We start from the raw sequence: 27,427 nt of genomic DNA on the forward strand, positions 1-27,427 counted from the left end.
GTGGAGTAAAATTGAGGGTTAATAACCATTTTAGTACCGACAAGGCTTGATGTTGGTTAACTTATGATCAGATGAGAACTGGTATTCCACGTAGCACATTTGAAATGACAACTCGCTTTCATTGGAGCAAAGAAAGCGGTTATATTTATACCTTTGTTTGGTCCTTTGTCCCAAAATAACTGCCACACTTGCTTAACAATTCTATTCTCCCTTTCTTTTATGTACAACTTCTTATACATTTGTTCTGTTGATAAACTTATTTCCTCTTTTGTTGAATTTTTCCCCCTTTTCTCTCTCACTTCCCAGACACTTGAAGAGAATGCCGATAGTACCACAATATCGAAGTTTAAATCTAAACGTAAGCCCTTAATTTAGGATTAATCAAGGGTAAGGGAGACAACTCTCCCAGTATAAACCACAGCTGTGGTGTTTGTGTGTGAGAAGGGGGAGAGGGTTGGATGTATTGGAATTTGTACATTCATTTTATGGTTAATTTGATAGAAAGTCAAAAAGAAAATACAGATATTTTTCTATGGGATAAAAGACTTAAAAAAAAAAAAAAAAAAAAAAATGTACTTCACTCACATCAAGTTAACACCACTCACTAAGTCTGTGAATTTATAAATTTCATTGACGCAAACTCATCTAAAAGTAGTTAACAATTGAAATACAAGTTAGCTTCAACATATCTCACACAATAATGATTCTAAACATTTAATTTGATTACAAACGTCCATAAAAAATGCAATCAAATTAATTTTTTTTTCTTTATAATCAGTTTCAAGTTCCAAACGAATGTCAAACTTTGGTCACCAAGATGATAAAGAAAGGAAAAAAAAAAAAAAATGTAATTAAATTTTCTTTCCAACAGAATATCATTTTCAATACGGCCACAGTTTTGGTTTCCCAATTAATGATAACACGCCATAATTGAAAGGGTTTTGTTTCCTCATTCCTCAATAAAAAAAAAAAAAAATCAACATTAAATATTCCTTCCTCTTACAAAAGAAGAAAAAAAAATCACGAAACAAATTATTCTCAGCTCGGAAAAAGATGGACTCTTACCTTCCCAGGCATATTAGCAAAAGTGACACTATAACGACTTCCAAACATTCAGAAAATAGTCATTCATTTAAATATTAACTAGACTAAACGTTGCTTAACTTTGGTGATCTTTACTTTGCATATGATAAGGTTATTATTTTACCCATAAATGGAGAAAAATTGAAAGTTAACATCTATTCTAGTACAGACCAGGCTCAATGTTGGTTAACTTTTATGAAAAGATGAGAATTGATATTTCATGCAGTACATTTGGAATTACAAGCCATTAAACACTTTCATTTCAGGCAAAAAGGCTTTTATTTTTTTTATATATATATATATATATGTTTTTTTTTTTGTAATGGTCATTTTAAAATATGGAATTCTGTTTGATATTATTCATGCACAAATGACTGATTTTTTTAAATTTTATTCTTTTGCATACAAGATTATTATTTTTTTTTATTGAGAGTTAAAGATAGTCTTTGTAAAATGGGTTGGCTGAGAATTATCAGTGATTTAACCTTGAATATTCTCTAAGTTATCTCCCTTGACATATGACTAGTCAATAATAGAATGCCTTCTATTTCCGGAAATTAAAAATATAAAATTCCACATGATATGTTAATTTTAGAATTAGAAATTTTTTTTTGTTTCTTGAATGTCCAAACAATTTGACACAATCTAACAGGATGCAAGTTTTAGTGAGTCTTTCAATAACGCAGACCACTCATTTCAGACTTCTTTACTATAGTTAGACAAGACTCCCAAAACAGTTCACCATCTTTGCATGGCCTTTCCTTCTGGCAGCCGTGTCTGCTTCCAGACATTATCAACTGTAACGCTCCTCTTCTGGATGACACTAAGTACCTGAATACACATAATAGTGACATAACATTAATGACGACCTTTCACCATATAAGCTTAAGCTATTTTTTGAATTTCAGCATGGCAACAAGAAGCCCTCAACCCTTTTGTGTTGAAAGCATGGCCGTCTTGCGCGGGCCAGACCACGTGCTAGTGATTGAAAATAAAAAAAAAAGTGTCTGAAGTCAGCCATCAACATGAACTTTGATTCTGAGTTGTTGGCTCGTAAAAACAGAACAGATATTTCGCATCAGATAAAAGGAGTTAAAATACAGCACAAAGTGATGAGATCGTTTTGCTTTGAGAAAAACAAAAAAGGACTTGTTATTTGAGTGATGCAAATTTGATTTACCCAAGGAAAGCCATGTTATTAAAGCATTTTGAATTCAATGCATCTAGGGAAAGTATCATGCCGTAGGTATTTATGTAATTGACCATCCGAGGACTTAATCTATCTGGATATGCAATCAGAAAGAAGGTCGTTGAAGAAATATTTTTTCTTCTTTGTTTAATCTCAGTGTTTTTATCTGTTTGTTGGAAAACCTGTTGGACCTTGATTTCCTTCAGAAAAAAACAACTTTTAATGACTTTAAAATCAGTGTGTCTCAGCACACATGGTGTCTTCCACTTTAACAGTCATTGGCATTATTATGCTTTCTTTTGTTTTCTTCCTCGGATTGTGTCCAGAACTTTGATTGACCCTCCTTTCTCATCAGCATTGGAACTTTATTTTTCTTCTCTCTTTTTTTCCTCTTGTTATTTGATTTATTTTACAAAAAAAATAAAATATGTGTATTGCTAAATACGTGTTCTTATTCCATTTGCCTTATATTTGTGCATGCCTCTATTAACCTGCCATTAACATTTTCAGTCACAACTCGAGGAATATAGTTTCATCAGCTCATACACAGTTTGATGTCATTTGAAGATCCCTTCCCTCCTAGGTTTTCAGATAATAGGAAAAGAACTGGGTGACATATTTTTGCTAGTAGATTCCTCTACTCCCCTTTGTACAGGATCCCCGAGCAAAAAGTGTAATACAACCAATTAAATTACTCATACAACATTCATGTATACTAGCAGGACCTGTGGAAATTCCACAGCAGCATTTTTCATATTATATGTATTGCATTATATGTATTGCATTATGTGTATTGCATTATGTGTATTGTATTATGTGTATTGTATTATGTGTATTGTATTATGTGTATTGTATTATGTGTATTATATTATGTGTATTATATTATATGTATTGCATTATATGTATTGCATTATATGTATTGCATTATATGTATTGTATTATATGTATTATATTGCTGCTGGCCATTCTGTAGACATTCAGTGTGAATGGAAACCCTGCAATATTATTGTCACCATTTTGTTAAAACTATAAAAATATTTATCTAAGTAATCTGATTAATGTAGTGTCAGAATATATCTGGTTATTACGGTTTATCCTCCAATATCCATATAGGAGTCTATGATATATTTTCACTGTTTGGATGCCCAACACAAAGAGAAACTTCAGGATAACAGATACTACCCTTGGATCCTAGCCGGAAGATCAAGAATGGTATATTTTAGTTTCATGTATGGCCTAAAAGTGACATTTTTTTTTTGTTATATTAATTTTTTTTACATTGTGTTTCCGGTGATCAGGAGATCCTATTTATTAAAAAGGAAGATAAAAAGGTGATAAAATACTACGAACATTAAATTAGCGTATCTATATAATAACTTAATGTTCATCACCTGTCCTCCTTTTTAATAAATAGGATTTCCCGATCGAATAATAGATAATCAAGAAACCATAACACACGTAAGTATGTACATTAAAGGTCCATCCATCATAACCCTGAAGGGGCATGGGCCATCTACAACTTTTGTAGATGTTTTTGCAGCAAGGAGTTCTTTTTACGGGGTGAAGGTGCTGGCCCCAGGCCCAACCTTCCCAGAATGTACACACAGCACCTAGCCTTCCCAAACAGTCACCCATCTGGTACTGGCCAAGCTCAACATTGCTTAACCTGTACCGGTGTGTCAACGTGATTGTGCCGTACGTACATTAAAGGTACAATGGTATTAATAAATAGATATCTATTTGCTTACCTTGATGACAGATGTAGTTTAATTGTGTTGGGAAAATTAATGCAATCCGATATTTAGTAACTATATATGTAATTTTTCATATTCTTTATCATGTTTGTCGATATATATATATATATATATATATATGTCGATATATATATATATATATATATATATATATATATATATATAAAACTTAATTACAATTCTGAATTTTTGAGATGAGGAATGATTATATTTTTTGGATCCTTTGGACTACCGTTCTCATTTTGTGTGTCATTTTCATACGGTTTCCATCAATGTAATCTCTGACCTTCTTCAGGTATATCTTGTTGAATTTGAGAATCTTGAATAGAATCCATCATTGAACCAAAAGGGGAAACACGTTTTTGATCCATCAGCCATTAATAGGTAGAAGTTTCTACTAGAAATCTCCCCAAATCACACATGATGACTTAAGACATTTTTCCTTCATGTCCTTTGATTCAATTGTTTTGTGTGTGTGTGTGTGGGGGGGGGGAGTTCTATAAAAATAGTGATATTAAATCTTGAAACGGAAATAGGTTTATGGTTCCTAAATTTGAACTAAAAACAAAAAAATCATATGGTTGAATGACGGATTCTGTTAGAGGTTCCGTGAGGATTCCCTGTGTTCGATAAGATGCCCCTGAAGAAGGTAAAACTTTTCATTTACTGAAACCACATTCAAGCCAAGAACAATAGTTAAAAGAATCCAAATAATAGGATCAAAACTTAATTACTTGTGTGCACCAAGGCACTAACCACCACTCAAACATGAAATAAACTTTCAATAACAAAAGACTTTTTACGACTTAACATGCCATGGAAATATCCTGAGGAAGAAAGTTTGAATTTTAAGCAAATATTTTATTTAAAAAAAAAAAAAAAGGCTACATTTTGATTGGTCTCTGAACAATTGTAATATTTCCTCAGTCATTTTAATAGTATTTTCGAGTTAAATTCAATTTTTACAATATTTTTGTTGGTTAAATTGTTCAGTGAAAGTACAGATTAGTTACAATATACTGTCCCCCTCCTCTTGAATTGGAAATCATGTTTTATTTCAGAAGAGCTTCCGATGGGTAATTATTCTAACAAGTCCTGGAGATAAAGAATTCTCGGTGCTCTGTACAGGTTCTGGACTTTATAATTTTGTAGCCAAAGAGTAAAAGGTCCTTGTGTTGACACGAAAAAATTGTGCTGGAATGCTACAAATATTTAATTTTCATGAAGCAATTCTGGTTTCTGATTTGGTGATAGCAGAATGTGAATTAATTTGATTCATCAGTTCCTATCACCAGCGTCTATAAGTAGAATCGCCCAACTTTAAGGGAGCATACTCCTATTAAATATCAAAAATATTGCAACACCCCCACATGTTTAAGAATGGTTTTCTAATTTTTTAATAGTATTTTCAAGTTAAATTCAGTTTTTACAATATTTTTGTTTGTTAAATTCTTGAGTACAGATTAGTTACAAAACACTGTACCCCTCCACATGTTTAAGAATGGTTTTCTAAAACACTATTTCAGCACAGTAACATGGATGTATAAGTACTAGGTACGTGCAAAATGAATGCCGATGCTCAAAATGTACAAACATTTTGAGCCCTTCCTTTGCTCACCAATTCACCAAAAATCAGGAAATTAACCAATTTTAATGAAATTTTCAATATTTATCAAATAATGATTACGGAATATATTAAACTCATTTTTATTTAAATATTTGTGAAAATGTATTTTGTTTGAACAAAAGTACTTTTACCAAAATTATGGTTTTCTGTAGGAAAAAAAAAAAATTAATTTATTTTTGCTTTTATGAAAAAAATTGCATCATAAATTATAACAATTAAAAAGTTATTTCATTTTTACAGGAACATTACGAAAAAAGACCCTAAAGTCCGTATTAATGAATTCAATATAACTTGAAGAAAAATTAATTCCTCGAACTACTGATGTTATCATTGAATTAAGCATTATTTAATATTTTCACACAAAAAAAATTATAATAGCAAAAAAATATTTCTTTTTTTTTTTTTAAATTACAGGTTTCGCATAACTTTTATATGTAAGATTTTAATATTTTCCTTGCTTGCATGAATCTGAAACTTTCAGCCTAACAGTTTTTATATAATTTAAAAATAGGAACATAGAAAAATAGTTAAATTAAAAAAATGGTAAAAATGATACAAACGTTCAGGATAGGAATGTACAGATGCACGTTTGAGGAAAAAAAAACGCACTCCCTTTTAATTACATAGAGTCATTTTCACAGTCTTTCGACTGGCTGAAATTTTGTGCTTCTGTATATTCCGTGTTTACAAAACTTTAGTTTGTAGCAATTTTGCAAAGAGCAAAAATCGCTCGCTTTTTGGGCTAATTAAGCTATTTTTTGTACAAACAAGGTGTTTTTTTTTTTTTTTTAATAAAATCTCTTAGGAAATTACTAATTATCTTTAAAATAGACCCAGAAAACTAATATTTATCTTTTAAAGGATTTTTAGAATGAATTTATTTAACTTCAAAATTTAGCTGAATTGGTTAGCTCACCATGAAAACATTTTTCATAACTTTTTTTTTTTCACATGTACAAACATTTTTTTCCTTTAGGAAATTAACTTTAGTCTTTAATCTTTCAAACACAATCAAAAAGTAGTCGGAAACCTACAAAAAAATTATGATAAATCGGTTTTCAAAACCAGATCCCCCATCTTTATTTGTCCATTTTTGTCCGTACCTAATAAGTATGTTATAATTTTTCTTCAAAAAATTTGACAACTCGTATCCCTGAGGAATTGATTATATTGTCTATGGTGATGTGACATGGGTCTTACATTTTCAAATACGAAAAAAGAGGTGGGGAGTATGTGCTTACCTCCTTAGCACCAGTTTTGTCTTCATCTTCATTCCCTCCCGTTATTTCCTCAATCTGCTGCAACTGAAGATTCATAAGCTCTTGTTGACGTTTCATTTTCTTTTTTAATTTCTTCTTTTTGTTTTTGGTCATTTTGGAAGGATCCGGTCTTTCCTTTGGAGCAGTACTCACTGGTAGAAAAGGGGAGAAGAAAAACAAAAGAAATTCTACATCAGCAACATCAATTCGTTTCATGACAACATTTACTTATGAAAAGCATTTATACTTACACAATGATCTACATCTAACCTATAAAGTAAAGCCAATCGCTTTTTCATTTCTTTGTCACTCAGATTTCAGTGTTTGTTTATACTGGAGATCTTTTAAAGCAATGCATTTCAGGTGAAAACATTACATACTTACGTGTCATGGCAAAAAAACAAAAGTAAGTATGAATTTCAAAAAGTCAATGTAAACTCTTTTAGACTAAAAATCTGAATCTGTCCGTCAACATTTCAAATTTTAATGCTATGATGTCATTTCTGGGAAATTTTTCAAACTTTACAAATAATGATGTCATTTCTAGGAAATTATTTTAAACTTTACAAATAAATAATGTCATTTCTGGGAAATTTTTCAAACTTTACAAATAAATAAGTCACATCTAGGAAATTTTTCAAACTTAAATAATGATGTCATTTCTAGGAAATTTTTCAAACTTAAATAAATAATGATGTCATTTCTAGGAAATTTTTCAAACTTTACAAATAAATAATGTCATTTCTGGGAAATTTTTCAAACTTTACAAATAAATAATGATGTCATTTCTGGGAAATTTTTCAAACTTTACAAATAAATAAGGTCACATCTAGGAAATTTTTCAAACTTTACAAATAAATAAGGTCACATCTAGGAAATTTTTCAAACTTAAATAATGATGTCATTTCTGGGAAATTTTTCAAACTTAAATAATGATGTCATTTCTGGGAAATTTTTCAAACTTTACAAATAAATAATGTCATTTCTGGGAAATTTTTCAAACTTTACAAATAAATAAGTCACATCTAGGAAATTTTTCAAACTTAAATAAATAATGTCATTTCTAGGAAATTTTTCAAACTTTACAAATAAATAAATGCTGTGTGTTTTGATTCCAATTCAATCTGATGGCCCCCAAGTCATTTTTTTTTTAAACAATACTATGTATTAGATACAATATAATAATCAACAGAATTTTGAAGGTTTTTTTTTTTTTTTTTTTAATCGGCGGTTGATTTAAAGATCAGATTAATATTAAATTCATTAACGTTACTTACGCAAACCAAATATTTTGAAAACTTTTTTTCTTGCTGACATGCCCTTATTCCCTATTCTGAATTTGTAGGAGTGGGCCGACATCAGTAGATTTTTTTTTTTTTTTTTTTCAAACTGATGAATTATTGCACAATAAAAATTAAATTAAAACAAAAATAATTTTGCAAGTGTAGTCAAATGCAACTTTATTTTCTTTCTTTTTATATGGTCTGGGCAATGTCAGATACCCCTCCTAGTATATACAAGTAGAGCTATAAAGTTACAGAAATGTAAATATAACAAAGATTAGTCATCTGAAAAATCCAAATATGAATTCTTTCATATTGCTTCGAATACAAAAATGTTTCTCTTTTAGGGGTAGAGATCAATGCATTTGGTGGGAACACATTTTTTTATCATTGTTGATGTCCGACACAAATGAAACATTCGTTATTGTTCATGAAACAAATTGGATGAACAAAACTTTTGTTTTGTTTTTTTAAAGGTTTTGTTGTTTGCATTTTATTTCCATTCTTCGAATATAAACTACACCAGAACTTGTTATGTGGCTTACCGTTTTAGTGTTAGCATTTTCATTGTACATCTTTCTTTTTGGTATTATTATTTGGATTATTCAAACTATTATTCATCAGGGATGTTATTCTCACAATGTTTCTGACAATTTAACGTTCCATCTTCACATGTTTCCTTTTCAAATTGGAGAATGTGTATGGAATTTTAAACAAAACTCTTTGATCCACAGAGATAATTTGTTTTAGTGCCGGCAGTCATGTGTGAAACATACAAGCCATCTGCATTACTAACCTCTGGATTCGCATCAGGCGCTAGATATCCTGAATGAGATAGAGGTTGGAAACCTGGATTCTATATTCCAGAACTGGTCATACAAGAGACAAATACAGTCGGAGGAAGATGTCGACTGTCACAGTGACAAAGGCATAGTAGATGAAAAAGATCATGTTGTAAACATTATTCACCGTTTGAATATATTGATAAAAGGAGTAGAGCTATCTTTATTCCCATGATGGGATGATGTGACACAAGGGTCAGAAAGTGGTATTTGAAAAGCCAGTGCTCTACAGGATGAGCACTTCAGCCTGCAAAACAATCCTTGGGTAGCTTACTTGATATTACCCAGTAGGGGCACCTCAAACAATTCGTAATAAACTAAACACCTCAGGAAATTCGTAATAAACTAATCTTCTCAAAGGCAGAAGGTAAACCTTGGGAGGCTGGAGCGCCTAGAACTGCACAGAACCAGAAACATACCAGCCAAGCTCAATATTGATCAACTTTGGTGATCTTACGATGCGTCAAAGTGTGTATGTATGTATATATATTTATTTAATAAAACTGGTAATTAGTAAAAACCTGAAGAGAGTGCTCAATACTATTGCAGAGCAAATATGTGTTTTATTTTTTTATTACCGTTTTATCTGTTTGGTTACATGTGTTTTGGATGTTGGGCCGTGTTTACGATCTAACAGCCTTGTCAGACCTTACAGAAATGGTTAGTTAGTATTAGGAAGAATTGTTTTTAGGAGGAATACGGGGGGGGGGGTTTAGGAGATAGAGGGGGAAGGCGGGTAATGTGTCTACACATTGGTCTGTAATATGTATGTATATGTATTATGCGCTCTTATGCTGTGTCAACGACTGTATTAACTCTTAACTGTTTAAAAACAACCCACTATGAAATGAACAATGACCACATAACTCTGTAACTGCCAAAAATGACAGCCGTACTAACCCCTTTCCATCTCCCTCCCTTTCCTCCCATCTATCTCTCCCCCTCTCTCTCTCCCTCTCACCTAATTAATATACCTTATCGAACAAGAAAAAAAGTCAAAATTTTAAAACCCCAAAATTGAAACTCTTTCCCCCCACCTCCTCTATCCACATATCTCCCCCCAAGGCTACTTGAATCTGCTACCCCCCCACCACACACAATACAACCTAATATACTTTAAACTTCAAAACTGAAATATTGTCATTACCCGCCTTCCCCCTCTATTATCTGCTAAACCCCCCCCCCCTCTTTTTTTTTTTTTTTTCGTATTCCTCTTAAAAACAATTCTTCCTAGTACTAACCAACCATTTCTGTAAGGTCTGACGAGGCTGTTAGATCGTAGACACGGTCCAACATCCGAAACATATGTAACCAAATAGATAAAACGGTAATAAAAAAAAAACACACACACACATATATATATATATAGGTCATCCACACATATAGCATTTTCATTGACTATTTAGTGTATCTAAATGTAGAAAAAAAAAACCCTACATCCTGTTATTTTGCTTTCGATTTCCAATGCTAATGTTTCTAAAATAAACTAAGTACAACAACTGTACTTGATACACCCACAGGTTATATAAGGAATTACAAAGAAAATGAAAGGAAATAGTTGTCGTCCTACTTTTTTTTTTATAAGCACTCTTTTCTCATCATTTCTGAACAACCCCCATCCTCCAAAGATACTTAGAAGTATCTGCCATATGCAAAAGAAGATTATGAAGATATGATACAAGAATAACTTAAAATGGGGTGGAAAGACTAATCCCACAAATAAAGAAAAATCTATGTCCAAAGTCAGAAATGTTAAAAAAAAAAATTCCCACTGATAATAAAATTGGTAAATGTCAAGATAAATAATAAAATCATATTCTTTTGATATTTTTTTTAATCTTTTGAGATGATGCTTCATAATTTGGGTATTCATTCGTTTTGCAGACTCCTATCTTCATCTTCATCATTGTTGTTTCACCACGTTTTGGCCAACTCATTCTTTGGCCTTCTTCAGGTGATAAACTGCGATAGGATAGGAATGCTGAGTCTTAACTGTATCCTCTAGCCTACTTGGGTAGAATTGAAATCACAATCTTCAGACAATGCTCACCTAGGATCATAGAGATTCAATGCCTTTATCCACTGCGCCATGGGTCACAAAAAACATCACCTGAATAAGGCTAGAAGATAACTTGGCCAAAAGTGATGAAACAACAACTACGAAAATGAGGATAACTCCACAAAAAAAAAAAAAAAAAATGAATACATGAATACTAAAATATATTCAGCAAATTTGCAGTTTATATCCAAATCATCTGTCTGGCAAAAAATGAAAGGAAAAGGAAAAAAAAAAAAAAGGAAAAAGAAAACAGAAAAAAAAGGAAAAAGAAAACAGAAAAAAAAGGAAAAAGAAAACAGAAAAAAAAGGAAAAAGAAAACAGAAAAAAAAGGAAAAAGAAAACAGAAAAAAAAGGAAAAAGAAAACAGAAAAAAAAGGAAAAAGAAAACAGAAAAGAAAGGAAAAAGAAAACAGAAAAAAAGGAAAAAGAAAACAGAAAAAAAGGAAAAAGAAAACAGAAAAAAAGGAAAAAGAAAACAGAAAAAAAGGAAAAAGAAAACAGAAAAAAAGGAAAAAGAAAACAGAAAAAAAGGAAAAAGAAAACAAAAAGGAAAAAGAAAACAAAAAGGAAAAAGAAAACAAAAAGGAAAAAGAAAACAGAAAAAAAGGAAAAAGAAAACAGAAAAAAAAACAAAAAAAAACAAACAAAAAGCATGCCAGTTCATGTAAATTCAAATCAATTTCTTGTTCTTTACAAAAGAATCCCTGATTGCTTGAATGACAAGCCTAAATCTCACAAAGATAGACAATCAGCAGGAGCAATTGTCAATTATTCTTGTGCCTTAATTTATCTCTCCCTCTCACTCTCTCTATATATATATAAAAGGCAAAAGCAGCACACGCATTTTTGTATGTCCAGCAAAGGCTGGGGGGGGGTTACTATTTCTTAGAAGTGTTTATATACCCCCTAGATCATAATATCTACAATTTGCGAAGGGACGTTGTATCTAGATTTATTTTGATCGACTTTTATAAAATTCACGCTATTCCATTGTGTCGTGTGTTTGTTTGACTTTTTAATAAAGTGAAATTGATGGAGCGAAGGCATTTTCTTGGCTTCCCCACTGGGGACGGCCAGAAAGCAATCAGCTTTGATCAATGTGGTGAAAATCGTCATATCAGACAATTGCTATTCATTTGGACACTCCCCTTTATGGGGGAGCTGGTTTTCCCCCAACATCTTAGGGAAACAAAACAAATAAAAAAAAAAAAAACTGCCTCGCAGCCAAAGTTAAGTGCAGGATTTCATTCCCATATCGTGTGATGTTTGACCTCATCAAATTTATGCACATGTCAGTTAACTTTTTAATCGTTTAATTTCAACCATTCTCATATTTCTGCCGCCTTCTTAGCATCGTGCTAAGTTTTCAGGGCTTTTTTTTTTTTTGCTTTCCCCTCAAGGATTCGGGTTCAAGCCTACCTGCCTACCAAAACTTTTTTTTTTCTTTTACACTTACAAACACCTGGGCAACACCAGGCAACCCCACTAGTAGTACATAAATAATAAAACCTTCACTCCAGACAAGACATGAAGCCATTTGATGTAAAAAACTAACAATGAAAGATGATTATCGCAAAGACAAGAGATGTCTATTGGAAGAGGAGAACAGCTACAAAGCTCTATCTAAAAGAATATTCAGCTATTCATGTGTGTCATCAATTGTTTGAGATTTTAACATTTGCAAAAAATCAAATTGTGAATAAAACAATCAGCAGATTATGAAACAATGTATGAAAAGGAAAAAAATATTGGCAGAATTGATCTCGCTAATGAAACAGCTGTTTGTAGCCGACGTGTGTGTGTGTGTGTGTGTAGATAAGGGAAGGATATAGTGTGCATATAGCTGGAGTGAATCTGGTATAACGGTTGAGAGCATGGATTCTTATCAAAATGTAATAAAGCAAAGTCAGTTTTAGCCATTTGTCACACACACACATCTAATATGTAAAGTAAAGTTAGTCTCTTCCATAATTTTGTCATCGATAGCTTTCTTTCTACAAAATCATTGTTTGATTTTGGTTCATTCAATTTTTACTTTTGTATGTCCAAAATGATGAAATATAATGGTAACATGGTCTCCCGAACAAACACACATGTGTCCAGTTTCAGTTGCAAAAGGGACCAAGACAACAAATAGGAAACAACTCCAACTTACTTTTTTTTGTTTAGTACAATGAAATTCTCTCGTCGTTACAGCCATGACATCATCCATGTAATCTAGAACATTCTCCATGTCTCTCACGAGATCTCGAATGTTATCTTGTCTCTTGTGATCATTCTCTTTCTCATAGTCTTTTTTTCCCCACCCGAGCACTTGCATGCACGTATCTGCGCTATGTTACAAATTAGATTTATTTATTCCAAGAGATTCTTGGATACAATTATTATTTTAAAATGGATGCCATCTTTATATAAACATAAGGGAGGTAATTATGTAGTTGTTATTGCAGAGTTTCTACTAGCTATTGTTCTTGTAAAAAAAAAAATTTCTACTAGATATTGTTCTTGTAAAAAAAAAAAAAATTTCTACTAGATATTGTTCTTGTAAAAAAAAAAAAAAATTTCTACTAGATATTGTTCTTGTAAAAAAAAAAAAAAAATTTCTACTAGATATTGTTCTTGTAAAAAAAAAAAAAATTGCTAATAAAAACACTAATGTGCACCGCCAAGCTATTATATGAAGAACAGTTGTCTATATCTGATTGGAAGTCAAAAACTACAAATTAAGCACCTACAATGTTGGTAGATTTTTCTTAACAGCAACCTCCACCCCCATCGTATTTTAAAATTAAACAAAATTCTTTGAGTGGCCAACTGCATCAGGTGTTATCATAGGGGTTGGGGTTATCATTCTTTTGGCAATTTTCAGTGTAATCATGTACGGGAAAGAAAAATGCTAATTTCTCAAAGAATCTATTGTATGAAGGAAATTTAGTTATGTGCATGTGTGTGTGTGCATGTCCAGTAATAGAGGAATGGGCCTGGTGAAGAGGCGAAAAAAGGGTTGGGGTGAGGGAAAGAGGAAAATGAGAAAGATAGGGAGACAGTAGAAAGAGGTAGAAGTTTTAAAAAAAAATAAATAAATAAAAAAATAGATTATTTTTTTTTTGTTTTTTGTTTATTTAGACCATTCCTGTAATGATCCAGTCATTTTTTATCGCAGTGTAATGCTGTTCCTGTGCAGTTCTAGGAGGCCCATCCTCCCAGGCTTTACCTTCTCTCTTTTAGTCTATTGCTAATCGCCTTAGGCACCTTTACCAAGGAATGTTGATAGGGCTGCCCAGGCACTTTTTTTTCCGGAGTGCTGATTTCTCAATCCTATTTTCCGATCCTGGTGTCTAAGTTCTTGCAGTGAGAGAGAGAACTAAAAACCTTCAATTTGACTAACTTTGAACAATTAGTAACAAATGAAAGAATGGGTGGAGAAACAGAAGAAAAAAAAATCCTTGTTGAGATATTTTGAGATGTTAAACGGAAACAAATAAAAAAGCCAAACAAAAAACTGTCTGGACAAACAAGGTAAAGAAATTGAAGACATTAGGAGACGTCAGTTTGGATGGAGAGGAAAAAAAAAAAAAAAAAAAAAAGATACGTTTTGGTAGATCAATATTTACTGTGTTAAGAAACATTTATATTGTACGCTATTGATCTGATAAGTGTCTGCCTCTGCCTGCTATTGACTCACAAAATACAAACACTTGATTTTAACTAAGCTTATGTGCATAACGTATGAGGTGCATAGCTTACTTTGTAAAGTTGCCGCTAAAGCGTTCCCCAAGATGAAGAAAGGCCAACAAATAAGATGAAAGATGTTATTAGAAAACAATTTTTTTTATCACGTAGAAGTTTTACCATATCTTTGAAAATATTTACTTTGTACAGTTATTTTCAAAATATTAGAAAACCAAATAATGTTAAATATTTTATTAATTAGAATTATTATTTTCCGATTCGGTAGGGGGTGGGGGATATACAAAAATTTAAACATTTAATAAAATATTTTATAAATTTTTTTAATTAACCTTACAAAATAATGCTTTCAAAGAGGTGACAAGTTTGTTTTTTTTCCTATTTAAAATCCGTGTCAACCATGTAAACACACATCAATTTAAGGCTTCACAACAAATTAATATCAGATGTAATCTTTTTTCTCTTCATGAGAGGCTGAATTCTGAGTTAATAGAACAAACAAAATGGAGAGAAAAAAATATCTTTGAAAAAGGTGTCTTACAAAAAAAATCTCATTTTATATAGGGTGGAACAATAAAATTGTTGTTCTAGAAAAGACAACATGATTCCATTTCCATTTGATGAAAAACTATTTTTTAACAAAATTTTTTGTTGCAGACCATCTACTAGTTGGTCGGTTGTATACATACATCATCACACTGCATACACATGCCTGATAGTTCTCTTGGTCGACAGTGATAACATTCTACTAGTTAGTAATGCAAGAAGTTCCCTTAACTTACTCTATCCACTCCTAACAGTAACTTTTACATCAGCACCCACTCCAACCTGTGCTCCAATGGTATCATCAAGGTGTCAAGGCTTTTGAACAACCTCAATAGCCTTGCAATTGAAATATACTTTCTTGAAATTACAGTAACTTTGTTTGAGGTGTTTACTCATAGTAGTAAACTCCCATTCTCTTTAAATCATTAAAAAAGGTTTTAAGTTGTAGTGTGAGAATATTAAATAAGGTACATTTTAAATTATATCAGCTTAGATATAAGTAAAAATGTTTGTTTTGTTGGGTTTTACAGCATGCCAACCCTTTGGGTTATTTTATGCCGAGTGTCTATGTGTTCAGGGAGCTGTTGTATAAAAAGTTATTTTATAAAGGCCAATTTTTTTTTTTTTGAGATACGAGAGTATGATGTGGGGATTGTTCTTATCAAATAACTCTTTAATATTGTTTACTTTGTAAAAATAGTTTCTTGCTGCTACAAAATCAGTGCATTCAATTAATATGCATTTATTGCGAGTGGTGTTTGACAAGGTATACAGATGGGTTGGCTTTCTCTTTTAGGAGATATGAGTGGGTTAAGTGGGTATGGCCTATTTTTATTCTTGTTAGTCTGACTTTTTCTTTTCTGTTTAGTTTTGTATTTTGTTCTTGTTTTAAAAATGTACATCAGACTTCAACAGCATAGCCACATTGAAGGAAGATTAAATCTGGACAGTATAAGGAGATGTGCAGGACAGGAGACTTCAATGGTATGGCCACGTTGAAAGAATGGATAAGAGTTCTTGGATTAGTAGATGTAGAACAGTTGGAGTAGCAAAATCAGTAAATAGAGGACAGTTAAAGAAAACATGGATAAAATAAAAAACAAACATAAATCAGACAGATTTTGTTGTTAGCATTGGTTTCCCAGATTCTTTCTGGAAAGAAACAGGCACTTACAGGATACACTACATATATGATATAACGTGCCCCATGACAGGCGAAGCCACCAGTTGATTGAATATCCGTTTTTGTATGGTACTTCGTTCTCCCATCCATGCTCTATCTTTTGAGCTGGTCAACTAAGCAGATATCGTTTTGCCACTCTGCCGCAGTTGTCCCTTGAAATAACATGTGAAATGAACATGTGCTCACTAGTAAAAAGTCGCTCTACCTGTTCTGGCATTTTAGCCTGTTTGACACGGAGCAACTCCTATGGAGATTGCTAACATCCCTAAGTGGTGCTATTTGAATTTATCATACCTAGGTCATCAGTCTGCGTCATTATTCACCAGAAACTCCCAGAGAAAGTAATGGTGGACTTGTGATAACAAGGGATAAATAAATACCTGCCCAGAGATAGTTTAGTTTGAAAGTCAATTTTTAGAAGTCATCCAGTACATGTTAGCATGTAAAACTGACTTTAAAACTGATGATAATGATTATATGATATGGATTCCAGCTTAATCTCCGATAATATTGATTATAGATCAAAAGAGACAAACTATCAAACCAGTTTTTTTTTTTGTTTTTTTTTGGGGACTTGTTATAACATTGAAAGTATACCAAACAAGGTAGGGAAAATCAATGGTAATCTAACAAAGTAATATTGTAGGATTTTCAGAGTCAAATAGCATTTAATGTTACAACTAGCTGTCGTTTGCGTGACACTGCTGTCCGAACTTTCACTTTCTGGTCACCACTTGACGCGTCTTCTCTCCACTCCAAAACGAACTTCTGCAACTTTAGCTTTTCTCTCCCCGAATCCGACTTTTCTCTTCTACAAATACAACTTCTCTGCTCGCAATCTAACTTCAGAATGCCTTCCTTCCCCAAATCACTCCTCTTTTATCTCCAATCAGGAGCATCTCATTTGCATACCTCGTGGTCACCCTGTAGGCATATAAAGAAACAGGGCAGCCATTTTTGTTTCTTTCTTCTTCATTATGAACACGAGGTAAGCCACACAAAAACGCGGTCGGTCGTTCTTGTTTCTTTTTTCTTCATTTACACCACACTAGCCAATTCTCATTTGTTATTATTGTACCATGTTATTAGCAATATAGCGTACTTAAGCTACAATTTATTTTTTTAAAATTAATTACTCCAGCGCAGACGATAGCTAATATGAACATTTTTGAACAATCACTAAAAATTTTTAAATTGCACAGTAGGTGTTATCTAGGTGTTATATGTGTGTAAGAAGGTTCCTACCCCCTTATGCGCATGTTATCTGTAATCCGTTTCCTCAGCATTTTTTTAAACTCAATCCTGATGATGTCCCCTGAAATAGGGAAGAAACGTTGATAACGATTTATCTATTTTAGGCTTTCCTTTTCATTCTCGCATATTAGTGATGAGATGATTCCAATATTTTGCCCAGATTCCTATTCTTCATGAATCACTAAATATTTAACTATAAAGTTGTTACCCCCCCCCCCAATTACTGAAAAAGTACATGTTAAGTGTGCAGACATTTTCTCAAATGTAAAAACACACCAGGGGGGAGGGGACACTATAGCTTCTAGTTTTACAGTAGATTAATATCAATAAATATTTATTGTTAGTACTGGTAGTGGAAGATTTTGTTTAAAACAAAAGATAATTAAAGGAATTGTTTTTAGCATCAGAAAATAGGCATAAATTATTCCGATTCCAATACCCCCAAAAGTTCTGATTTTTTACAATTCCAATTAATTACTCCAACATTAATATATACGCATGTTAAAGCTGAATTACTCAATGTTTGTTTCGCTAAAGCTTTTATTTTAAATCTAATTTTAATCAGACAAAATACATGTTAAAACTGTTCTGTCATCTGCTAGTATAGAAGCCTAGACGAGACGATTCCACTAGTTATAATAACGTACCTCCATCAACTAAGCTGTCCACAATCATATCTTACAAACCACTTCCTTTACCTTTTTGGAATAAGTAGGCCAATTTATTATTAGAATTAGTGAGGTTTGTTGAGCTGCATGCACCTCCCCTTTTGTCAACATTGGCACCAAACAGGTTACATATATTAAACATATGTCTTGTTTAATAAGCTTTCTCATTTGCACTGTATCTGCTGCTGCTGCTAATGCAGCAGCATAAAATTTGGTCTCATGTCAGTAAGCTAAAAAGCTAACCTATCTATGACTATATCTTTATTCATACATTCTTTTCTAAAGTCAATTTTGATCACCTTTTTCCCACGTTTTCCTTGGCCTATCCATCTGAACTGGACCTGATACCTTAACTGTTCTACATCTACTGATCCAAGAACTCTCATCAATTCAAAGTTTAATCCTCTGTACTGATTTTTCTAGATTTTCTAGATTTAACCATCCTTTTAAGATCATGGAAATATATGTCAAACGTCTACAAGGGTTTTGGAGATAGACCACTTTTACCAAAGTATTTAAATAAATGTTTCAGTTTGAACAAAGATGCTACAATATCGTAGCATCCTCCCATTTTTTCCTTGGCCTATCCCTCTGAACTGGACCTGCTAACTTAACTGTTCTACATCTACTGATCTCAAGAACTCTCATCAATTCAAAGTTTAATCTTCTGTACTGATCTTCCTCGACTTTCCAGATTCGATCTTACTTTAAGATCGAATCAGTAATTATTCGTCTTTATGACTCGCATCACACATCCATTCAATCATTTTCATATTATTTCTCGACATGAAACATATCTGAAACCAAACTCAGCAGATTTCCATACATCATCACACTGCATAGACATGCTTGATACACTCTTGCCTACATCGATATTCTTAACGCTCTGTTGTTTCATGTTTTTTGTTTGTTTGGTGTTTTACGGCCTCATCAAACACTCTACAGTCATTTTAAGGCAAAACAGTTTTTATTATTATTATTATTTTTTTTTTAATCAACATATATGTTCATTTCGGATCGCTTCATTATAATGGCTTCTTTATCTAAGACAGACGTTTCTTGAACTTATGCCATTCTTAAACAATAGATTCTTGCCTTCATTGACAGTCTTAACGCTCTGTTTAATAATGGCACAAGTTTCTTGAACTTATGCCATTCATTCTTGCAATCACACCAGCACCTGTTCGACCCTTTACTAGAATGGTATTGCCAATGTAACAAAAGTTCTTGACAACCTCAATAGCTTCACCATCCAGATATACTTTCTCCATCACAGTTCTTATTCATCTTCATCAAAAATTGGTAATTTCTGCCAGATGAGTTATTGCTTCTTCATTAATATTAAAGTTCTAAATTTTTTTTTTTTTTTTTACAGTATGTTCACCATGTAATGGTCGAAATTCATGGGGTAATGAAGGAATACAGAACAGGTAGTTTTAAGGTCACTCATATCTTAAATTCAATCTCTTATTTCATAAGACTTACATAAAAACAGATGGGAATATTCAGATCGGGGGGGGGGGGGGGGAGATTAATTTCCCAATTTCATTGCATTTTTTTTTAAACTTCATTTTTGCTTTCAAATTCATTAAATTTTGTAAAAATTACCTGTGTAAAAAGAATATTCAAAGATTTTTAGTGTCAAACGCTTTTGGTTTGTAATAAAAGTTAAAAAAATTAAAACTGCTTAGTACAAAGAATAAACAGGAAGAAAAAAAAAAACATGGCCCTTAATTTTTATTTTTTTTTATTACATTTTCACCCCAAACAAGGCACATTGCCACTTTGGTGTAGGGGGCTACTATCAGGGGCAACAACTACTGGGGCACTATGTTGGGATTTGGGCAGCAAGATATCGGTTCAGGTTACACTTGAACTTCTGCATGTCAGTACAGTTAGGGAAGCAGGGACCTGGAATGGAATTCCAGAGTCTAGCGGTTCTGGGGAAGAAACTACTGGAGTAGAAAGATCTTTTACATTTAGGTATCTCTACTGTGTGGGGGTGGGATTTAGCTGCCTGTCGGGTTTGTCAAGGGTGTCTACGTCGTGGGGTCACAAGTGTCTGCAGTTCGTCAGAGCATTCACCATTAAAATACTTGTAGAACAGGCAGAGGGATGCAACGTTTCGTCGATGGGACAGAGGCTGAAGCTTAGATGCCAGTTCAGGGCGTATCATAATAAGAGAAAGGCCGTAAGTTTGTATGAGGTATGTGAGACAGGAAGACATTCTTCAATGAAATGGACTGAGTATAATCTGAGACAGTTCGATACAATCAATTGAGAACCACATCACTATATAAAAGCATATAAGATATGAATGGATACACACACGAGAGTCAAAATAATGAAAAGAATATGCTGTTGTCCTAGTCATGATCAAAATTAATGCCACTCTAGTAGTGTTTAATTATTTAAGAACTAGAACTTATTTACATTAGACTTAAAAACTACTATGTCATATTCAACTGTGAAGCAGCCCCACGGTATTGTGTTCCACAGACTGACAGTTCTAGGAAAGAAATTCTGCTCATGGAATTTTCGTTTAGTTTTAGGCACAGATAGTGAGGGGAAATTGTTGATGGTTGTTGTATCTCAATGAGAATTTCTTGCGAACGCTATACAGGGAAAGCAACCAGAAATTGTAGCTAAGTTAAACACTAACCACAAAAGTAACAATAAAGCGGAGATAGACTTGCAACGTCTCTTTTGTGAGAAAGAGGACGTAGAGAGATGAAAAGGTCCTCGTCTACTAAGTTTTGATGTTTTTTTAAATCATGTCAAGACGAAAGGATACTCTTAAGAGCTCATCAGATGTGGCAACACTACTCCATCTTGGGACGAATTTGTGCAGGTAGACGATGGTGTCGGAAGCGAGATGGATCTTCAATGTAAAAATCTGATCACACCTCACACCTCGGGTTAAAGGATCTGCTGATAGTGGTACTTTTGTCCAGCATAGAGGTTATCCTAAGGATACACATATAACACGGTTATCATACGTTTTGTTCATCCTTCTTGATGAAGCATTGGCAAAGCATAGATGCCTGAAATCGCAGGAAGGTTGACTGGCCAAGGAATTTGAAGAAATTGGACAAGACTGCGCATAACACAACTTGAAGAGAGTTGACCTGTTGAGCTATGAGGACTAGAGAGTGGATTTGCGTCATCTGAGAAAACATCCTACATTTAAAGTAACGTTAAGGGCCCATGTTTATAAGTGACATATGCAAATAGCAAAAAGAAGGTTTTATCTTAATTATGTAAATTTGAATTTTTTTTTTTTTTTTTTGCATAAAAATGGCAACAGAGATTTGAAAGGACACTAATGTTTCCATTTACTCCCAGGCATAAGCACCTAAGCATGCTTGTATAATAATTTTTTTTTTTTTTTAATATCAGTGATTTTAATTCGAAATTAATTTTGAAGATTTTAAACTGTTAATTGGGAAGTAATGGCTAACTAGAATTAAAGTGTAAAAGGCTACTTTTTAGAAATAACTGGTGTAAGTAGCTCAGACTACGAATAGAGAAGGCAGAATCAAGTTCCAATTTTTACCTAAGTATACAAATAAAACAAACATGCGTGGTCCCCTACGGTGCTGCATGCAAGATGATGCCACAAAAAATAGTGAAGAAATGATGAATGTGAGAAGTGTGAAGAGCCAAAGAACAATGGCTTCTGCAAAAATCTAATGGATGGATCAAATGCTATGGGGCAAAAAGTGTCATTTTTGGCCTCTTTTGAGCCCCTGGGGATGCAAAAAATTTTTTTACTATGCACATCTATTTAATGAAATACAATTTGTGGCAAAATTTCAGGAAAAACTAATGGACGGTTATCTGGCAAACGTCTGGATGCACAGACACCACTGAAAACATAGGTCTTTCTCCGATATATCGGTGGACCAAAAATGGTGCTGTTGATGAGGCAGACGACTATTTTTCAATCAATTATAAAGTTTGTAATCAATTATAAGTTTGTAGTTTCATAGTTCTTTTTCAAACCTTTTCTTTTAACTTTAGCAAAAAAGGTTAGGTTGCAGTTAGTTTAAACTTAGAGTAAAAAAAAAAAAAAAGTTTTGTTTATGTAAAAGTACTCAAATAATACTACAGAATACACTTAAATACAAGATCAAATAAACAATTTCTTTTATTAAATAAATTCTTAGAAAATAAAAAAACCTAATACAGTGTAACCCGAATATAGGATACCCAAACATAAGAAAACGGATATAAGAGATATTTTCTCCGATCCCAAATTCAAGCATGTGTAACTCAAATATAAGAGACCTGCAGGGTCAGGAAAAGGACGTCTCTTATATCCGGGTTACACTGTAAAACGTTTAGTCAAGTTCATTAACATTTCCAGTGAAACTAAATTGATGATGTAAGTACTGAAATTTTCTTGCATACCTATTGTTAAAAATGTACCACTTATAGAACAGAGTAAAGAATCACAATTTCATTTTGCATCTTAAAAAAAAAAATTCTGACAGGAACACTATTGTATTGTTAAACTCCTGAAAAGTGGTCAATGTTTTGTTACCTGCAGAGCCAGGTAATTTGATCCCAAGACGCTGCCACTCAAAAGCCTCGGCTGCTAATTTGCGAACGTAGGTTTCATCAACGCACATCAATATATTTTCTGGCTTGATGTCGGTGTGAATTATTTTGCATTTTCTGTGGAGATAGTCGAGCCCTTGTAGAACCTGTTTAGAATAGACAGAAAAAAAAAAGCAAAGGTTCAGAAAAATTCAGGACAATAAAAAATATTCCATTCAAGAGCAGATAATCAATTCACAAAAACTTGTGATCATCACTAAAACTGCGATTCACAAAATAAAGAAACCCTTCTTTACTGAGTACAGCAACAAAGAAATAAAAAAAAAAAACAAACAAAAAAAAGAAGCAAAAAATTGTTAAGCAGAGACAAAAAATAAAAATTCTCTTGGGAAAGTCTTCTGGAGTAAAACTACAACCTTTTGTCACACGGATGTACTGAAGAGGTAAAAGGAATAATATATAAATAAAATTATATAAAATACCAGAAAGTCCATATGCAGATTTATCTATGTTTCGATGCAAATCATCTTAGTAGGGGCTCAACAATAATTAAAATAATTAAATAAAAGTCCAAAATAATTACAAATAAACAAATTAAAAAAAGTAAAAATAATTAGAGTAAAAATGAATTTAATTAAAATAAGATGAAACAATTTATAGAAAAAGATATGAAATTATTTATCTTTGCCATAATTTTTTTATTTTAATTTTTTTAATTCATTTTTTACTTGCGGGGAGTACCTGGCGTTGCCCAGGTGTATTCAGATGGTGTAGTAAGGAACCCCAGAAAAAAAAAAAAAAAAAGGTGATAATGGGGGGGGGGGTCAAAACAACAGTAGGCAGCCCAGGTGGAGAGAGTGGTAGTAGGCAGGCAGGTTCAAACTTGTAACACAAAGGAGAAAAAGGTTAACAGAAAAAAAGAAAAACATAACGTCTTAGCCGATGCCTGCATGAAAAAAGCAGAAGTCGTGAAAATTGAAATTAAGGCCAGTCAATCGAAAGGAGATGATTGCTTGCACAAATTTCGACAAAAAAGCAACCCCTCCTTGTAGAAAACTATCAAGTTGAGTGTGAAGGAATTAATATTTTTGGCCAATTTTTTTATATTTGTTGTCCGATTATATTAGCTTATCAGTTAATTACTTTAACCATTGTTGAGCCCCAAACAAGACGATTAACATCGCAAAAATGTAGATTAATCCATGCAGGGATTTTCTGAGTTTATAATGATTTTGCTTTCAAAAGGTCTACATATGTATTGAATACTTTTTAAAAGATTTTTTTTATTTTTTTTATTTTTTTAGTTCAATACATTTTGATTATAATCATAACATCATGGACTCTACTTTTGTATAAGTAACATCGCCTGAAGAGATTTGGTTGATTGTTTTTTTTTATGACATATCAACCCTTTCAGGTTATTTAATGCCGAATCCAGTGATTTTGAAATTTTTTTCCAGTTCGGTTTCTATTAAACCCATAGTTAGGATCCTAACAGGTACTACCACTCCGGATCAGAGTGGACCTGGGAGTAATGGCAATTAAAGGGTGGCTCCACACTCCCCAAAGCCCGCAAACTGGGGCCTCACCATCGGATATAGTTTAAGGTCATATCCAGGACCGCCTGAAGAGATCTCTAGTGACTTGTAAATGATTGACCAAAACATGCTCATGAATGTGTAGTGACATATAAATGCTTATGTAAAACAAAAAGTAAATATAATGTTTTGAACTCAGACTAATTTACCCAGTTTCCTCAAAAGAAATTTAAAGGAATTTTGGGGTGATTTAAAATTTTTATTCTGCTGAATATTCTCAGTTTCTCTATTGCGGTTTTACTAAAAATGTACGACTAAAAATCAAGCACGATTAATGTACGACTAATTGTCGCTGCTACTGGTTAAAACAACTTTGACACAAACGATCGATTAGGTTTGTCAGCGTAAGATATCATAAAATAATCTTGTAATAAGCAATAAAACGAATTTACTCAAATGTTTTGAGAGATTATTTTTGGCAAACATCTTTAAGTCTATACCTAAAAAGATATTTACTAAAGAAAACTCCCGATTTTTATTAAACATTTCCTCTTACAAGGGCGATATACTGAGTCCGTCAGCGCAAAAAAATCATGTTATAATAAATAAAATGACTTTATTCACAGTTGAAATTATTTTTTGGCAAATCCTTAAAGACTGAAAAGTTTTTTTTAGTCCAGGGTGCCACTTTTTTATTTTTTTTAATCTTTGTAAAAAAAAACAAAACGAATTTAGTCAATCACAACTTTGAGCTGAGAGATTTTTTGTTTTTGGTAAATTAAATTTTACAAGCAAGCTTTTTATTTAAAATTTGAGTTTTTGTAACATAGTAATATAACACAAGAAAATCTTTGTAAAAAGGAGAAATCCTTAAAGACCGAGGCAATGTTTTCAATCCCATGTGCCTCTTTTGGGGGAACTAGTTTTCCTTACATTAAAAACATTAGTGCCTAACTGCCCTCGTGGGAGGCAAGTAAATAACTTTCTTTTTTTTTTTTTTTATAATTATTTAGTTTTATTTTTCCTTTTTTGTAAATAATATTGCATAATAAAGTTCCGTTTTATTATATAAATAAATAATTAAATAAATAAATCAATAAAAAATAAAATATCGAAAAATGGTTATATTGTACGTATCTGTTTTGGACTGAAGATCTCCAAAAAAATTTCAATTAATTTGATCGAGTATTTTAAAATTTTTTTTTTTTTTACAGCAGAAAAAAATGTTTTTATGACAGCGCATTGAAGATACACATCTTTGAATTTTTTTAACATGCCACGGGGAGATAACTCAATTTAAAACACAAACACTCTCTCCCCTCTTTAATACTGGCTTTTCTTCCTAAAAATCGAACCTTTTGCTCGGCATCATAAATTGTTTTTTCGTTGTATAAAAAAAAAACAAAAAAACTACTTGATGAAATTAAGTGAATTTTTTTTTTTCGAAGAACTTCAGTCCATAACGGATACGTACAATTTAAACTTTTTTTTTTTTTCGATATTTTCATTCTGTAATGTCTTGATTTAACTGTACAAGTACCGTTTTTTTTTCTTCTTGTTGGTTTGTTTTGGCTTTTAAATAAAACTCAAAACTGTTGAAGTTGCTTTGACGAATTAAACCCTTAATGACTGAGAATTATTTTTTTCCAATACAGCATGTCAAATAATTGTTTCAGTCTTCTGGGATTTAAATAGATGTACATAAATTGTGTTTAATCTTTAGTCATGCATAATGAGCAAAATCAAGGTATGACTAATCTAAAAAATAAACTTGCTTATTGTTTTTACAATGATTTTGAACAAAAGAATAAAAAAACGAAAAAGAAAAAACGAAAAAGAAAAAACGAAAAAGAAAAAACGAAAAAGAAAAAACGAAAAAGAAAAAACGAAAAAAAAAAAAAAAACGAAAAAAAAAAAAAAAACGAAAAAGGAAAAAAACGAAAAAGGAAAAAAACGAAAAAGAAAAAAAACGAAAAAGAAAAAAAAACGAAAAAGAAAAAAAAACGAAAAAGAAAAAAAAACGAAAAAGAAAAAAAAACGAAAAAGAAAAAAAAAACGAAAAAGAAAAAAAAACGAAAAAGAAAAAAAAACGAAAAAGAAAAAAAACGAAAAAGAAAAAAAAAACGAAAAAGAAAAAAAAACGAAAAAGAAAAAAAAACGAAAAAGAAAAAAAAACGAAAAAGAAAAAAACGAAAAAGAAAAAAAAAACGAAAAAGGAAAAAAAAACGAAAACGAAAAAGAAACGAAAACGAAAACGAAAAAAAAAACGAAAACGAAAAAAAAAAAAACGAAAAAGGAAAAAAAAACGAAAACGAAAAAGAAACGAAAACGAAAAAGAAACGAAAACGAAAAAGAAACGAAAACGAAAAAGAAAAAAAAAACGAAAACGAAAAAAAAAAAAACGAAAACGAAAAAGAAACGAAAACGAAAAAGAAACGAAAACGAAAAAGAAACGAAAACGAAAAAGAAACGAAAACGAAAAAGAAACGAAAACGAAAAAGAAACGAAAACGAAAAAGAAATGAAAAAAAACGAAAACGAAAAAAAAAAAAAAAAAAACAGTGGCACAGAGAATTGAAAAAAAATAATCGTATCTCAGTCTTTAAGGATTTCATTATGTAAATACTTATGTATCCATTTAATTTTTGCCTTGAGAGAGAATACTTTAAAAAATAATTTTTTGTAAATACTTTTTATGAATCTGAGAAGATATTTGCCAAAACATAACCTCAACAGAAACTTGTGAATAAATTAATTTTATTGTTTATTTTAACAATACCACCATAGATTTTGGCAATATTTTGCACTGAAAAAAGTAGTTCAATCGTATCAAAGTTGCTTTAATAGAAAACCAGCACCAGGAGCAAACAGTCGTACATTTTTAATAAA

At 32.0% G+C, this 27,427-nt stretch overlaps 1 protein-coding gene across 18 annotated transcripts in view; it reads right to left on the minus strand.

The window, feature by feature from the left end:
• Window positions 1-27,427, minus strand: part of LOC145256445 (SRSF protein kinase 1-like) — a 583,024-nt gene that overhangs the window by 27,541 nt on the left and 528,056 nt on the right. For all 18 annotated transcript variants that reach the window (XM_080115371.1, XM_080115374.1, XM_080115363.1 and 15 more), the window contains 2 exons: window positions 22,985-23,147; window positions 6,895-7,064 (listed from right to left, as the gene is read on the minus strand). In XM_080115371.1, coding sequence (XP_079971497.1) covers window positions 6,895-7,064; window positions 22,985-23,147 — 333 coding nt within the window. The remainder of the gene's footprint in view (window positions 1-6,894; window positions 7,065-22,984; window positions 23,148-27,427) is intronic.

This window comes from Euprymna scolopes, chromosome 32 (genome assembly GCF_053919585.1).
Source record: "Euprymna scolopes isolate OS-2025 chromosome 32, ASM5391958v1, whole genome shotgun sequence".
In the NCBI taxonomy this organism is placed as follows: Eukaryota; Metazoa; Mollusca; class Cephalopoda; order Sepiida; family Sepiolidae; genus Euprymna; species Euprymna scolopes.